We start from the raw sequence: 17,369 nt of genomic DNA on the forward strand, positions 1-17,369 counted from the left end.
ATCCCTAAGTTTCAAAATGTTACGCAATTAGTCATTAAATTTTGAATTTAGTTTCAATTTAATCTCTAGGTTTCAAAATGTTACAATTTTACTATTGACATTTAAGTTTCAATTTGGTCTTTATATTTTAAGATTTACGCTTTTAATCTCAATTATTCATTAAATATTCATTTCTCATCTTCGGTATTAATTTATATTAATAAATTAAAAATCATTAAAAGTATTATAATTAATTAAGTTTCACTATTTTCTATCACTTTTAAAATTAAATTTTAAAATCCACTTTATAATTAGTTTTAGTTAATTAATAAGAATCGACATATTTGATGAAAAATTGAGTTAACAATGTAAAATCTTGAAATCTAGAGACCACATTGAAACAAAACTCAAATCTCAAGGATAAAATTATAACATTACGAAACTTAAAGAACTAATTTGAAACAAAATTCAAAATTAAAACTTAGGAACTAAATGTGTAACAATTTAAAACTTAAGAACCAAATGGAAACCAGATCCAAAACCTAGGGATCAAAAAGGTATTTTTCTCAAACAAAAACTATTAGATTCATTTAAATAAGTAAATCTAAATCAAAACTGTGAAATTGAATAGAATACAATATAAAAGTAGGCCGCTAAAAATTCAGAGTAGAATAAAAAAAAAACCTTTAAAATATTGAAACAATTATGTAACAAACCATTTGTAGTTTTCAAAACCAAATAGATAAGGGTAAACATGTCCTTTAAGAATCTAAAATATATACTAGTACTAAAACCACCTTAACAAAAAAAGAAATTTTATTTGAATAAATAATTTGAAAGATCATATGTATATAAAAGAATCCCCTCCCCTAACAAATACAGAAATATAATGTCAGTAAAGAGTTAGTAATGTAAAGTTTGAACCATTATGCCAAAGCAAAACTATCTCTATTCCTCCATAAACAAAATTTCTTCAATGAAAAAATAAAGAAAAAAATCTCACTCAGTTTTAATTTCCTTTTCTCTTCTTCTGTCTCTTGTTCTAAGTTTTCTTGTTGGCCTCAAAAACAAACTTAAGAATGGACTCTTTGATAGACAACAATTCAGGGAACTCCTTCTTTAGCTTTGAAGCATCCAATTCATTGTTACTCCTCGGCGCCACGATCACCTTTGCTTGTTCTTCCAAGTCAAAATTCTCCCATTTGAATTTCGGGTCTATGTATTCCCTATACATTTCCAAGATCTCATTGTGGCTCACAACCCCTGGATTGGTGAAGTTCCAAATCCCTCTGCAGTCCCTCTTTGCCATTTCAATGGAGATCGGTAGCAGCTCGTCCAGCACCGTCATGCTGTTTGGAATGTTCACCACTTTGTTGTAGCGGCTGATTTTGGTGATGAAGTTTCTGGGGTTGCTTAGATCTGATGATATTGGCATTCTCACTCTCAGTGTGCACACATTTGGATATTCTCTTAGCAGCTCCTCAACCTGCAAAAATTGAGCCATTGCAACAAAATGCTTCAATACCTTGCAAAAGATAGTTAGGATTTTCATCCGTAGGCCTCGCTCGATTCAATGCAAAGTGTTAAAGAAATATAAAACATTCGACTTGTTCTTCAGGTTGAAACGGCTACTTACAAAACAATACAGAAAAACCACGACTGAAACGAGAGAATCGAGTATAAAACAGAAAATGTAATGCTCTGGTACACAACCAACTCCTTGATTCGTTTCTAAGATAAAATTCACATTGAAGTGTGTTTAATTTGCATATTTTCAGAACTTTCACAATATAGAAACTTATACAAAATTTCAAAAGTTGAGAGAACAATTAACTGTTCAGGGCATCAATCATTTCTCAAAGGAAACTGCTTCTTGAGTCTGAAAATGTCTAATATGAAGAATAATTATGGAGTGAACTGAGCAAAATATTATGACAAATTATCAGTAAATTGTATGTTTTCACATGACATGATGATAAATCTCGCAATTCAATCGACAATGCATTTGACAAGGCAAATCATATTAAAAGGGAAAACTTAAAAAGGCAAAAGAAAGAAAAGAACTGTTACCATGGCCTTGGTCTTGGAGTAAAATGAACCTATAAAATTTGGCTTATCTTCCTCCTTGAATCCAACACCTGATCCAAGTGGATGCTCATTGTCATATTCAAAAATGCAACCAGTTGCAAAGTTCATCAACAGGAGATTATGCTCCTTACAAACATCAGCAAGAGTCAGTGTCCCAACTACATTTGCCCTTATAGTTTCAACCTTATGTGATTCACACCAGTCCACATTAGGCCTTCCAGTGACCCCTGCAGAATTGAACACATGAGTTGGTCTCACTTGCTTTATATCCTCAATTAAGGATCTTCTATCTTCCAATCTTCCGCTGCCATATGCGAATTCTATTCCCTTTTCTTTGCACAATTTGCCTAGCAAACCTCCTATCCAGCCAGTTCGTCCATATATCAAGAACTTCAGACCTTGCTGATTTCGCTGATCTCGCTGCAAACCGCCGTCTTTGTTGAGCTCACTGCATGTTCTTGTAAATCTTGAGAATCCATACTGAAAAAACCAGGAATCTTCATTGGAATGAGTGGCTACGGAGATTCGAGGGTGTGGGTCAAGCGCGGCGGATACATCGCCCCACCAGTCAGGGTTTTGAATATACCAGTCCATTGTCTTTTTCAGCCCTTCTTCCCATGGTGTGCTCTCTTGCCATCCCAGCTTCTTCAACTTTTGGTCATCCAAGAAATACCTCTGGTCATTGAAGGGTCTGTCTTGCACAAAATCTATGGCTTCTTTAGGAGTTGATCCAAACAATTTACAAATATCTCCTGCTACATCCAACACTCTTCTCTCTTTTTTGGTCCCAATATTGTAAACATGACCAATCACTCCCTTATGCAGAATCACTTCAAATGCCTCAGCAACATCCTCACTGTATAGATAGCTTCTCACATTTGAGCCATTCCCATGAATTGGCAACTTCTCACCTTTCATGGCCAGGAGAATGAATTTTGGGATAAGCTTTTCAGGGTATTGATTAGGTCCATAGACATTATTTCCTCGAGTCGTTATTGTCGGAAGGCCATAAGACCGATGATAAGCCATGACCAACATTTCAGCCCCTGCCTTAGTTGCAGAGTAAGGATTAGTGGGAAGAAGCTGTGAGGCCTCAGGATTCCCAATATCAGTCTCTAAATCAGTCTCACCATAGACCTCATCAGTACTGACATGGATGAACCTCTTGATCCTTTGAGTGACTTTGCAGGCCTCGAGAAGAACATGAGTACCATAAATATTGTTGTTTGTGAACTCGAACGAGTTCCCAAACGAATTGTCGACGTGTGTTTGTGCAGCGAAATGCATAATTGTATCAATTTCTTCAGCAACCAAGAGGTAATTGATGAGATCGGCGGAGATGATATCCCCCTTTATGAATCGGAAATTGGGAGAGGTCTGAGAAGGGCGTAGGTTCTTGATGCTGGAACAGTAATCTAGCTTGTCAAGAGCGACAATCTTATAATGGGGATAGTTTTTTATCAAACGGTTAGTGACATGAGAGGCTATGAAACCTGCTGCCCCTGTGATGAGAATGTTCCTCGGAGCATATGGCTCAGTTACTGGTGCCATTTTTTCTTTTTTTTATTATTCTTCTCCTCGTTGATTATTCCAACAAATCACCACTAACAAGCCTTGAAACTCTGAATCCTTGAAACCAGATCAAAACAAACAGAGGGAAAACGAATACAACAAGTAACTATAAAGAAAAGGAAATCGAATAATATGAAGCTGATTCATACAAAACGAAGAAACGATTCCAGAAGTAACACAAAAAGTACAACAGAAGTCCAAAAAAATTCCAAAACGATCGATTACAAACTACACACAGGAACAACAGATTCATCCATCACATTTGAAAAATTACACAGTAATCATAAACAAACGCACATTTAATCAAAGTCAGGAAATTAAAGAAGAAAGAACAACAGAAAATAAGATCAATGCAAGAAATAAAAACAGATTAAGAAGAGAACTCACTTTGAGGGTGAATGGAGGTTGAAGGAGGAGAGCTGAAGAAGGAGAAAATTCATGGAAAGTTATGGGAAAACATGGAAAATGGAGCGATAAAAATGGGTCAAGAACAAATAATAATAATAAATAATAATAATAGTAATAATAATAATATATATATATATATATATTAATTAAAAAGAAAAGGAGAAAAAGAAAAAAGCGAGAAAGAGAAGCGTGAGGATCGTAATGGTTTGTTAAGAAATTTAAATAGATCTCTGACTATGTGATTAGAAGGCTAAAACAAGTGTTACGTGGTGAATCTACCGATTAAATCTGCCTAATCTTCTTTTATTTATTTCTTTTATTTCTTTTTAATGAGTGTTTCTTTTTTTAATATATATATATAAATTTTGGAATGTTTGCTTAAAATAGTTTTAAAGTATTTTGGGAAGATTTCAATAGTTGAGAAATTATATCTGTGTAAATTTTGGATATAAATTTATGGTTTTGTTGTAGAAATTTGGTTTGGAGTAATGGTTTTGAAGTTTTGACAATAGATGTGATCTAAAGTAGGTTAAATTATAAAAGAGAGTTATAATTTAGTTATGGACTTAAAAGTTAGCATTTTATTGTAATAGTTTAATGATATTGATACCCCATAAATAATATCTTGATAAGACTCTCATAATCCATCTCTATATAAATTTTATCAAGGAACAGTATAAAAAAACATTATCAAATGATGAATTCTATTCATTATATTCTAAAGATCAATGATTCGATCAAATGTTGAATTAAAATTTAAGAAAATATATAATCAGTTTAATATATTTTTTTAATAAGTAAGTTTAAAATAACATGGTGAAAAGTCAATGATTCGATTTAGACTTTCATAAATTACTGTGGTTGAATTTGATTATTATTTAGTTTAATAACTGTTTTATTTATAAGTTTTAGGGAGGTTAGAAACTTGTTTTATTTATTTATTTTTTTTTTAAAAAAGGGTGTATTTGTTAATATCTTATTTAATTTTCTAACCTAATTTAAAAATGTTTTTAATATTGCGAAAAATGAAAAAAAAATAAAGAAATAATAATGACGCAACATAGGGGGTTGAAGTTTTACGGGATCGGTTATTTGTTAGTTTGTTTTATTATGTGGCGTTCACGCAAATATTCTGATTAGTTTTATTCTCTTTTTCCGTAGGAAAAGAGTTATGATTGGTTGCTTTATAACGCTGAGATTCTACAAAGTATCTTTTATTCTTCTTCAACCAACGCAATCCCTAACCTTACCTAAGGTTTAAAATGTGATTCCACGGAAATGCAGGGGGTATGATGTAAATATCATAAAATGTTGATGTCGTGAATATTTTAATTTTTGAAAAATTTTGAATTTTAAAGTATAGGTTAATTTGGTTGTTGAGTTTTTAGAAATATATAAATTTGATTCTTAAATTTTCAAAATATTTTTTTTAATCTTCAAACTTTTAAAAAATAGGTTTAAAATTTTCCTATAATAAATTTTTATTATTTTAAATTAGAAAAATAATTTAGAAACATTAACTTTTCTCTCTATGGTTATTTTTTAACTTATTTTTCTAATTCAAAATGTCATAAATTTAAAGCGATAAAAAAAATGTACTTTTAGTGACATTTTAAACTTATTCTCAACAACTAAGGACTAAAATAGTATGTTTAAAAACCATATATATTCTTCAAACTTAGAGGCTGTTTGGAGCTCGTTCATATGTATGTGGAGTTCATATATGTGGATTTGAGATGCAGAGTTATATGGTATGAGTTTATATGTATGTATTTTGGGTACAGAGTTGAGTTCATATATCTGGATATCTTATCCAATTTTTTGAACTGCTTTTATGATTACTATTTTTTTTTAACTTTTTTATTTGACAATTCTACCCATCTTTGTTTGAATAAATATGGATTGAAATTTTCTTTTAATTTTGAAAGCTTTTCTTTATTTCTTTTTTGGGCAATGAACAACAATTAACACATTATATTTATTGTAGAAATATGGTTAAATAAAATAAGAAACCAAAGAGAAATCAAAACTTTTGATTCCTAATTTTTCTCCCTGAATTTCATTACCATCTTCTTCTTTTTTGCTCTATATTTGTTATTGCTTTATATTTTTACTTTATCATGAATTTTCTTTTAATTAAATCTCCACAATCATCTTAGCAACCAATGGAATGAAACCACATTTTTTCAACAATTTTCCTTTCAATTCCTCTAGATTTGGAGGATCATCAAAGAACAAATCTCCTTTTTCACTAATTCTTACTAGAAAATGTTCCAAGAATTTTTTTAATGATTTTTTTTGTTATATGTTACATATTTTTCAACTACATACATACTTTTCATCTAGATATTCTTAACGCTCATTTGATATGTGAATTAAATTAAATAAAAATATTTTTTTACAAATTTTTACATATAAATATTATAGTTAATGTAGATAAAATACTATTATTTATATAATCAACAACCCTACAACATACTTCACCGTCATCAGTCTTATAATAATCGAAAGTGATTGTCGAAGTTGATTATCAAAAATGTTTTTTGTTGGAATTTGTAGTCGGAGGTGGTTGTTGGTCGCATGAAGGTGCTATTGGAGTTATCGTCGAAGTTTGTCATCGAATGTGGTTTTCAAAGGTCGGAGTTGGTCAGGCAAAGGTGCTCGTTGAAATTATTCATCAAAGATGATTTTTGCCGAAGTTTATAGTCAGAGGTGGTTTTCAAAGCCCAAAGTTAGTGGATGAAGTTGGTTGTCAGAGTTTGTTGTCGGAGGTGGTTGTCGAAGCTCCGAGTTAGTCCTCCAAGTTACTCGCTCAAAGGTGGTCATCCAAGGTGATTTCCAACATAGTGTGTAGTCGGATATCACACCACTCTCGAGCCTTGTCCTCCAGACCCGAAAGAAGATGTGAAAACAGCTGACACCACCCTTGTGATATCAACTGCTCAACTTTCATCACTATAGATAGCTAATATATATGAGTCTTAATTAATTTTTATGAATAATTACAAAGGTTCATACTATTACACAATATTAACTTTAACAATCCTAATGACTTTCAAAGATAACTCAATCCGAGTCTCGCTCTGTGAGAGAGTAGTAGCAATTCCAAACCTTGGGTGGCTTTTCCCAGAATATCCTACCTGGGGGGAGAGGAATAAAAGAATGGAAAATATGAGCTAACAAACCTAGTGAATGACAAATCTTAAATAAAAATAAGTTTTGTTTTAGGAAAACATTTTTGGGACACCAATTTTACACTCAAGTAATCATCACACATAAGAATGTAACCCTTCCAACCTGGTAACTGGATATCTTTGGCATGATCATGTATTTCACCGAGTATACCCGTGAATTCTCAATATAAATGATGTGGAAACAATCCCAATACCCTTATAGCCTGTTGAATGTGCACATGTCGACAATATCCCGTTAGACATGCTATAGACACATTAACAATTTTCTAGGGTACAATCCCAGTTTCCAATGCAAATCACAACAAACAAAATAACAAGAATCACATCAACCAATAAAATCCAAAAAAACACATTTCCTGATCATGTCAATTTTTTAAACTTTACACACATATATAATAGCATATATATATAATTCAAACATACGAAAATAATCAAAACCACTCACAGTCCTCTTATTATTTCCTCAGGAATTCTCCTAGAACAGCTCCTAATCCGGATTCTTTGAATTTCACATTAGTTCAAAGTTCCTCCAATAATTTCGTTTTAGTCTTAAAAATAACCTTAAATTAAAATAATCAGCTTACCTACTTTAAAATTCCTAAAAATAAGCCTAACTTTCCAAACACAGTTTATTGAGGTTATTTTGTAGACTGATAGGTGTTGTGGCTGCAAGGTTGGGCATTGCAGTGTACATACGGGTGTTGCTGAGCGTCAGGCCTCGCACAGGGTGGACGTGACACAACGCTGGGCGATTGCATGCGTGAGGGCTAGACGGTGTGACGCACACAAGCGTGCGCTGGGACGTTCAGCTGCGCGGTCGTGCATACTAACGGGCATCTACGCGCCTGGCGATGGGCATCCGTATACTGTGTGACAGAAGCAGGGCGCACGCGTATGCGCTGGGCGTCAGGTCGAGGACATTGGCACATGCCCTACGCTCCAGCTGCCCTTTTGTCTTCTAACGCAGATTCCTCCCTCTTCACAACTCCAAACTTAATGGCAGCCTAGGGTCACCAACTACACTCTCTTTTGGACACTCTCACACTAATCTCACTTAATTTGTACGAGTAATTTGTGAAAACTAACTCCCTCAAGGTACCCTATTTATAGGCGTCCAAATTCGCCCAATTCTTGACACTTCCACCTTCTTGCATGTCCAGGTGCCTTCTCCTTGCATTTCCAATGTCTCTCCTTGACACATCTGCCCTAAAGTGTCCTCATCTCCTCAGGCCAACGCACATCCTCCCCTTTGCATGTCTCTTTGTGCATCCACCTCACCCTTGTTTAAGCTCAAATTACCCTTGATTAGCCACTTGTCCGAATTAGCTGTTAATCTAACCATGCTCTCTAAACCACTCCTTGTCAATGCATATCCCTTCCTATGGTCGCATACCCCTCTTGACCGCATGGCCTTGTCCAATGCATGGCTCTTCCTTGTACCCATGCTAACCTCAAGACCATCACATGTTTCTCCTTGGTCTTACACTTCTTTCCATGCATGGCTCTCCTTGACGCATACCCTCTTCGGCTAACACATCTCCCTATGCACTCATCATCCACACTTAGGTCGTCGCATGGTCTCTTCATCAACACAATCCAACACCAAGTCTCTTCGCCTAGGTCGTCCTTGTCACATGCGTCCATGAGGCTTTCCTAACCTCAAGATGGGCTTAGCCATCACATGGCTTCATCGCAACGAACTTGCCTCGCCCTTCACATGCATTCAACTAACCTCGAATCACTTGGTTGTCACACACCCTACCATTTCTAGCACTTGGCAAGGGCTCGACCACCATCTATTCACACATAACCTCAAAGAATCCCTTGGGGTCGCATCCTTCATGCGTCCATTAACCTCAACGCCTTCCCTCTACCCTTAACCAACAATCTAAACTCCCCCAATGACAAGGTCATCGCCTAAACTCCAAATGACAAAGTCATTGCTTCCCAAGCCCTCACCCAACACATGGCATTAATGCATGGTTCCCCACATTTAGCCAAATTTTTGTCCTCTTTACTTCACTTACTTACAACTTATGTTTTAGCCATTAAAATCTAGTTTTAAACACTTCTGGCATTTTCCTCCTCTTCTATTCCTCTTTAAACATCCTTATTATCCAAGTTCTAACCTAATTTACTTAGGTGAAATTTCGAGGGTTTACATCGAAGGTGGTTGTCAAGCCTACGAAAATGATTGTCGGAGTTGGTCATCAGAGTTTGTTGCCAAAGCTTGAAATTGGTCATCGAAGTTGGGTCACCAAAGGTGGTTGCCAGAGCCTGGAATTGGTTACCAAAGTTGGTCACGTGAAGGTTGTAAAAGCTCAAAGTTAGTTGTTGCAATTGTCATCGGAGGTGGTTTTCGAAGCCGGATTTTATCGCTGGAGTTGTCATCGAGGTGGTTGTCGGAGCCCAGAGTTGGTCGTTGGAGTTTTCATCAGAGGTGGTTGTCGAAGCTTGGAGTTAGTTCCTAGAGTGTGACAGTGGTCGATGGGTGGGCAATTAAAAACATTGGAAGAAGAGACATATACCAACTTAACTTCACCAACATTTAAAGTTGGTGGACCAAATACCAACTCAACTCAACTCATGTTGGTGAGACAAACACTTCTTAAAAACTAAAAAGATAGTTTTTCTTGAATTTATCAAAAACAAAATTTAATAAATATATCTAAATTAATAATTAGTATTTTACAATTTTTAAATGAGTTAAAATACATGTTATAACCAAGGTTCAAAATATCGATGTCGATGGAAATATAAAGGTCTCGATTTTATGGAAATTTCAGAAACTTTTATGGAAAATGTTATAATTAATTAATGAAATTTTGACTGTGGCCGAATTAGACTATAATTTAATTACAAAATAATATCAAACATTGGAAATTAATTACAAAATTAGATGACATAAAATATTTGTATATAAAATAATAGTAAATTGTTTATTATAAAATGTAGTGGATACAAAAATGAAAAATTGTGGCACCAAACTAACAAACATAACATAATAAGAATAGAAAAATCATAAAATTAAACATAACAAAACATAATGAAAAAAATAAGAAAAAGAAAACTCTACAAGGGGATAAAACTTGAGAGAAAATGCAAAGAATATCAGAGAACTCACATTATTCAAGTTTGAGTGAGATGAAAATTCGATAGAAAATATTTGAATAAAAATATGTGGTTTTTTTAAGATAAGGATTTTGTATGGTAAAAGAAAAGGAAAAAATATTAAAAAAAAAAAAAACTTTCATTCCACTTCCCTTGAGATATGCTTAAAAAAATAAATAAATAACCTCAAATTTTCAAAAAATTCGGAAAAAAATAGATCTCCATACTGAAATTTTAAACCATGATTATAACATAAGAGTCACTTTACACATTTAGGCTACATTTTACCATTTTTATATGATATAATAAGAATGTCAATTCACCCCTTTTGTCGATATTGAACACATGAATATGTGAAATGTAGATGAAAATTTAATACCGTAGTTGTAACCAACTATTCATAAAATAATAAATAAATATAAAAATGTTTTAGTCCTTAAGAAATTACAATTAGTTGCTTAAATATTAAAATTTTTCAATCTAATTGCTGATTAATTTTAAATTGGGTTAACAATAATCTTACAACACACAATACTTCGTTATTCAACAAAGTTTTGAGGAGAACAATGTTATCTAAAATAAGAAAACTTGACATTCTTTTCCATTTTTAAAAATTTTTTGAAGAAATTAAAAAAAAAATTAATTAGATGTCACTTTCCTTCGATGTGAGAATTAATTCTAACCATCACCCATTACGAAATTTTGTTTTTAATACGAATAGGGGAATTCGAATCAGATTCGTAGTTGCTAAGAGATTCAGATATCAAACTTCTTATGTAAGTTTCAACGCTCAAGTATAGCAAATTTCAGTAAAATTATTCCGAATTCAAAAACTTTGCTTAAATTATCTATATTCTTAATTGACAAATGAATCACAAACGCTGTAATATGAAGCAGAAATGCAACCTAGATATCTTTTTTGCCACCAACTTTAATTCTTACTATACGACTACTACTTTACTTACGGCGAGCCTCTACGTCGATGTTAACTTTGGTGGTTTGTTCTTCTTTTGTTGATATTTGGCATACGAATACCATACTCCTCCAGCCGTGTTGATAACCAAGCCTGTCACATTCAAAGCGTGCACTTCCACGCCCCCCAATATAACAAACCCGAGGGTCTGAGGAACAAAAGAACGAAAACGTGAGCTTCGTTTACGGTAACAGAACTCATTGGCTACAAAGAAAGATAAACATAGTCTAGAAAGAGGGAATGCTTACCGTCGATCCAACGCCTTTGAGGACTCCGACGATTGTTGTTGTTAGGGCGGAGTTTACTATGGTACATAAGAACATTGTGAAGTTGAGAACAATCCCCATCACCAATGAAAGGAGGAAGAGAACCAAAAAGGAGAATGAATTACTCTGCAAAATATTGAAAAACAATAACATTGTAATTATAAGCTTGCAAGTACAAAAACTAGAACATTGGTTTTGTGCTAATGATAAAGTCAAAGAAGAAAATCTAATAAAAAATTGTAACCAAACAAATTTAACCTAGATATCACTTCAAAATTATCTCAAACTCACTCTTAGTCAGCAGCAATTAATCATTACATTCAAGCAAAACCTCATCTATAATTCTAATTAATTTGCAAGTCATATTTATGTCACGGAATCTAATAAAAACATATTTTATAAGAAACCGAGCTTTCATAAGAAAAAATAATAATAAAAGAATGTACAGAGCATACAAAAGTGACAAGCCCACAAAAGATTCTTCCAAAAACTATTAACGGTTTTTTTAAAAAAATATATATTTATGAGTGCTTAGGCCAACTTGTACGTACCTTGACTAATTTCGAAGAACAATCCACTTGATCCTACAAGACTTGGGTGTCAAAGAAACCCACGGGATATTAAATCCTAAGTGGATGATCACCATGAATGAATTTATTCTCTAAGTCTCCTATCAAACCTACGACCCTTATCGGTCACTGACTCACTAGACCAACTTATGATTGTTTGTTTTGGATATATCGGTTAGTTTACTTCTATATCTTGAAAAACAGTTGGTTATTTGATATTTATTCTTCCAGCCATTGTTGAATCCGATTAACAGAAGCCCACAGAGACACGTTAACATCACCGCCTCACACACCTCCTCTGACGACTTCTCCACCCCTCTAAAAGTTCAACGCACAAAAAAAAGCTTGCCACAAGACACAATTCACCCTGAAGGCACCCATACTAACGGAGAGGTATCAGATATGCAATAACAGCACATGTCCTGTCAATAGTTTCAAGTTTCATCTGAAATCAATCTTCTGCATCACACAAGAAAGCGTTCAAACAATGGATTGATGATATAGACCAAATTTACAAAACATTTCACCTCAAGCAAATGATTAAGCTGCACATAATACATCAAATATTTCTAAAAGCCACTTCAACTCGACTCTCCCAGTTCTGTTAAAACAGTAGGTCATGCCAACAAAAGCACTGGAATCGAGCATTGCAGCTCATTTTCAGTTTCTCTTTCAGGAGGGGGGAAAAAAAGGCTCATTTCAGCCAAAAGATGCTAATTTAGGCAGGCACCAATAAATGTTATACCCAATCAATTGTTTCACACGTTTAAAGAGAAGGAAGCACAGAAAGCATGGTATGAAAATACCAACAAAGATTCCAGCAGTCTAGCATTCCTCCTAAAGAATTGTTGTACTTGAATAAACTAATGAATTCGACAAAAAATTGAACGGGTTAAAGAGAAACTGACCTTTGCAAATAATAATGATAAAGAATTTGGGAATTCGCCCGTAGCTAAAATCAGAAACAACAAAAATGGAAGGGACAAAAAGCTGTTGTAAAACATGATCTCAATAGACGAAAGCCCATCCTCTGCACCTGACTTCTCCACTAATACAAGGTACATAGTCTGCAAGGAAGGACGAGAAGATGGAAAGCAAAACGTGTGAATTCAACTGTTCAGTCATTTAATCATTCGACGTTCATAAGCATTTCTAAGGATAAAACCTAAGAAGCACAGATACGACGACGCATCGTTTTCTAAAATCCAGAACACAAGTCACGTATAAGCCAAGGACACGCTTATTAAAATATATATTTTTTTAAAACAATTATTTTCAAGCCAGAAAGAAATCCAAAGTCGATGAGTTTATACATTCGTACGCTTACAAATTTGGTTTGATGTATTTCCCTCTCAAAATTTATTAATTTTGCTATATATGTATCTATTTATTATACTTTAACAAATGTTCAATGCATGTCAAATAAATGACCTACTTTGACTTTGCACAACTAGTATTTAAAGTATCCATTACATTAACAAGTGTCAAAGATGTGTCCAGTATTCAAGTTTCGCGCTTCTGAGGATAAAACTGATAGGAACTCTTCACATATGTTGTGGAAAAGAAAAACACAAAGGTGGATACTCCATAGTCACCTTTCAACGCTCACCACCCCTTTATTTATAATTCTCCCTTTTCATAAAGACCTGAGTAAAAACTGCTAACCAATTCATTTTCCTATGAACCCATAAACTGACATCGCCCATATAAATTATAACACAAGTGGAAACCTCGATCTAAGTCTTATCAAAAGCATAGTGACAGCAACTACGTACAACTCAAAACATACCTGGAAGAAAACAGAAGTGAAGGCCATGCTATAACCAATGAGGTCAAATGAAAAATCTCCCAATGCAGCAACAAGGACCCCAGCAGCAGTCAAGATTACTGAAAAAATAACCTGAATTTGACATGAAGGACTGTCTTGGTTAAACAATTAAGACACAAGCAAAAATTAAAATATTGACGTTGATATTAATGTCATTATTAAAATTTTACATATATATCAATAAAATATTGATGTCCATGGATATTTCTATAAATATAATTATTTAAATCAATAGTTAAATTGTTGTTATTCTCAAATTAAGTTACTTATATTGGGATTAATAGATGATACTTTAATCATTAATATCGATGTCGAACCTTCCAATTTATAGATATATCGACATGTCGTTAAATATTTCAATTTGGACATAAATCATCGTGCCTAGAGTATACTATACTGAGTCATGATTACGAAAATCTTCACAGCCAAAGAGACATCAATTTTCAAAGTTATGCAAGGTATGCACTTGCGAAAACTAAGGCCTGCATGATGACCATTTTGTTTTTTATTTTCTGTTAATAAAAATGAAGTCTATAAACAACACTTCCACGTGTAGTTTTCTTGCTTCATTACCTAAGTTTGAAAACATTGTTCAAAAACCAATCGAAATTTTGAAAACTAAAAAAGTAATTTTTAAAATTTTGGTTTTATTTTTGAAATTTGGCTAAAGGTGTAAAGCTTACCCAAAAAAAAATTGTGAGGAAACCAGTGTAATCGTAAACATGAAAACAAAAACAAAATGGTTGTCAAACGGGGGTATGAATACCTGTGTCGTAGGCCTTCTCTTTCCTGAAAAGAATCCCGCAATCAGAACAGCAAGAGGAGTGAGTCTTTTAATGGCGATATACATTGGTATGTTAACCCCTTTCAAGCTAGCAAGAGCAAACGCCACATTTGCATTGTAGAACACGGAGACAGGAAGAATTCTCTTAGCTGTTTGCATATCAAGCCCCTTGGCTTTCGCGTAACCCATTTTCCAACCAAAGTGAATGAGCAATGTGGTTGCCATTTGCTAAGACAAACAAAGATGAAAAACGATCAAGAGAAGGAGAGACAAATAATAAATCAACACAACAATCCCATTGCAGAAATTTACCTGCAGAGTAAGAAGGGTCATTGCGTGTGAGTACTGCATAATTACAGCCTTGTTCAGAAAAACCATAGCCATCGAAGCAATTCCATAAGATACAGCCGCTACAAGACTAAAACAAAGAACAAGCACGCTCAATTACTTTATTAGTAAAGGTAGAACAAAAACAAAGTATTCAAAGATTCAGCAGCAACTCTATGAAATACCTTCGGTAAGAATTCTTATCTGGGTCACCGAGAATATCCATTTTCGATGGCTAGATCAGAAAACAAAACAGCAAAAACTTCCCCAAATCAACCACCGTGGGTCAAAAGAAAACTTCAGCATTCAATCACCAAGAGGAAAACAGATTCAGACCCATTACCAAAATCAACACCCTGCAAGTTTTTCTCAAGAGAGAGAGATGAAAGATCTAATCAGAAACGAAATGAGTGGGAAGGAATCATGTACCTGAGAAATTGCAGTCAATTACATACTGAAGGGAACAAACAAATCATCAATTGTGAGGGATGAAGAAGAAAGAAGAGGGAAAAATTTGGGAAATGGGGAGTGAAAGCAAGAAAGTGAAACGAGAAAGAGAGGGGGATTTGAGGAGTATAGAAAAATGGGGAGAAACCCAATAGGAAAAAGGGAAGGAAGAAACAGCTGGATGAGAAAAGGAAGCGTAGAGTGGAAAAAATGAAAAAGCCATAGCCATGGGATTTGGATTCAGACCCAATTTGTCGCTAGATGCCGCAACATCAAGAATCAACATTTACGAGGAACTCGTGGGATTGCTCTCTCTCATTACTCTCTTTTTTCTCAACTTCAGATTTCAGGGTAGTTTCAATTCAACTTTCAACCTCTCAAGTCTCGATTGAATTTACTCGTTTTTTTCTGTCATTTTTTTCCTTTTTATTCTTAGATTGACTCTCTTTTTTCCTTACCGAACTTTAAAGTGTGGATGGGACGAAAATGATGAGGTTTCTAATTTACAAAATATATATATATATATATTTATAAAATGTTGTGGTTATTTTGTGGATGATTACAGGAAAAAAAATCAAAAAATATTTTTATGTTTTTTAAATACTATTTATATTATATCTATGGCAAATGACATCAAAGATTAAAGTTTCAAATATCCAACTACGTATATCGTTGAAAGTAATATTTTGTTGATTTTTTATGTTCCATAATTTTTTTATAGTATAATGGTAATTTTTTTCATGTCGATGTTGAATTCATGAAAATGTGTAAATTTTTAATATCATACTTGTGACAAAGAAAAACTTAAAATAAAGACCATTTTTTTAATATCAATGTTAAATTAGATTAGAAATTTTGTGCCTAATTGATCCATTATAAACACTTTAAAATTCTATTAGATAATTTTTATAAATAAATATTAAGAACCAACTAGGTACAAAATTAAAATTTTAAGTACCTATGCAACTAAGAATATAGGAGAGAACATAACTCTCAACAACTATTAACACTCTCCTCACTTGCGGAAATAATATTGTCTACTTTGATACCATCTTAAATCGCTAATTGATGCAAAAACTTAAATCGATGGATGAAAATAATTTAATATTATATCATCTAACAAATACCTTGATGTTAACTCATCATATCAAAAAAATAATGAACTATCCACAATATTAAGATTTTATATATTTCTTCGTAATGAAATGTTGTATAAGTGAGACAAATGTCTAGAGATGTACACGGGACGGGGCGGGGCCGAGGATGCCATTCTCCATCCCCGTCCCCGCTCCCCATTTCATTCCCCATCCCGTGAAATCCACACGGGGATTCCTAGCGAGGAATTCGCAGGGATCGGGTTCCCCGCGGGAAATTTTTTCCCGTTACTTTTTTTTTTTTGTAAAAAACCAATCAATTTTAATCATTAATGTTAATAAATTTTAATTAAATAATTAACTTCATCACTAAATTGTTTATTATTAAATTGTTTATTATGATTAGTTTTATATGACAATTTGAATTTAAAGATAAATTACTCAAATTTTGGCCTAAAAAAAGCTAATTAGTTTTTTTAGTAGAAAGAAATAAACGTAAATCAAATTATTCACCTATGTAATCTAAATTTAAATATTCAATTTAAACATATTCATTATCTTTCCCTATAAATAATCAAATTTGAAAGTTAAAAGACATTAGATAACTATACTAAATAAATATGTAGAAGTTAATCGGGACGGGGACGAGAAACGGAGCGGGGGTAGGGGCGGGGATGGGGACGGAGAAAATTGAACATCTCTACAAATGTCTGATGAAATTAATTAAGA

General features: G+C 33.5%; 2 protein-coding genes across 4 annotated transcripts; both read right to left on the reverse strand.

Annotated features, from left to right (window-relative positions):
• Positions 1 to 777: 777 nt before the first annotated feature.
• LOC120076825 (trifunctional UDP-glucose 4,6-dehydratase/UDP-4-keto-6-deoxy-D-glucose 3,5-epimerase/UDP-4-keto-L-rhamnose-reductase RHM2-like) lies at positions 778 to 4,164 on the reverse strand. Of its 3 annotated transcripts, none has more exons than XM_039030756.2 (3): positions 4,027 to 4,164; positions 2,050 to 3,696; positions 778 to 1,465 (listed from the first exon to the last, which is right to left on the reverse strand). In XM_039030756.2, exons 2-3 carry the CDS (start codon positions 3,616 to 3,618, stop codon positions 1,022 to 1,024), a joined length of 2,013 nt encoding a protein of 670 aa, XP_038886684.1. In that variant the 5' UTR covers positions 3,619 to 3,696; positions 4,027 to 4,164; the 3' UTR covers positions 778 to 1,021. The 3 variants fall into 3 exon arrangements, with proteins under 3 accessions (XP_038886684.1, XP_038886685.1, XP_090168743.1); XM_039030757.2 differs by having other exon boundaries at positions 2,050 to 3,689; positions 4,027 to 4,151; XM_090312617.1 differs by lacking the exon at positions 4,027 to 4,164 and having other exon boundaries at positions 2,050 to 3,757.
• A 6,985-nt stretch (positions 4,165 to 11,149) lies between these two features.
• Positions 11,150 to 15,946, reverse strand: UTR7 (UDP-N-acetylglucosamine (UAA) transporter family). The gene is given in 8 exon segments (XM_090313060.1): positions 11,150 to 11,335; positions 11,338 to 11,473; positions 11,574 to 11,717; positions 13,069 to 13,227; positions 13,950 to 14,060; positions 14,755 to 15,000; positions 15,085 to 15,190; positions 15,285 to 15,946. Coding segments are annotated over 8 exon segments (969 nt in total). The 5' UTR covers positions 15,326 to 15,946; the 3' UTR covers positions 11,150 to 11,309.
• Positions 15,947 to 17,369: the final 1,423 nt, after the last annotated feature.

The sequence above is a fragment of the Benincasa hispida genome, chromosome 4 (genome assembly GCF_027475165.1).
Source record: "Benincasa hispida cultivar pf3 chromosome 4, pf3_genome.v1.1, whole genome shotgun sequence".
In the NCBI taxonomy this organism is placed as follows: domain Eukaryota; kingdom Viridiplantae; phylum Streptophyta; class Magnoliopsida; order Cucurbitales; family Cucurbitaceae; genus Benincasa; species Benincasa hispida.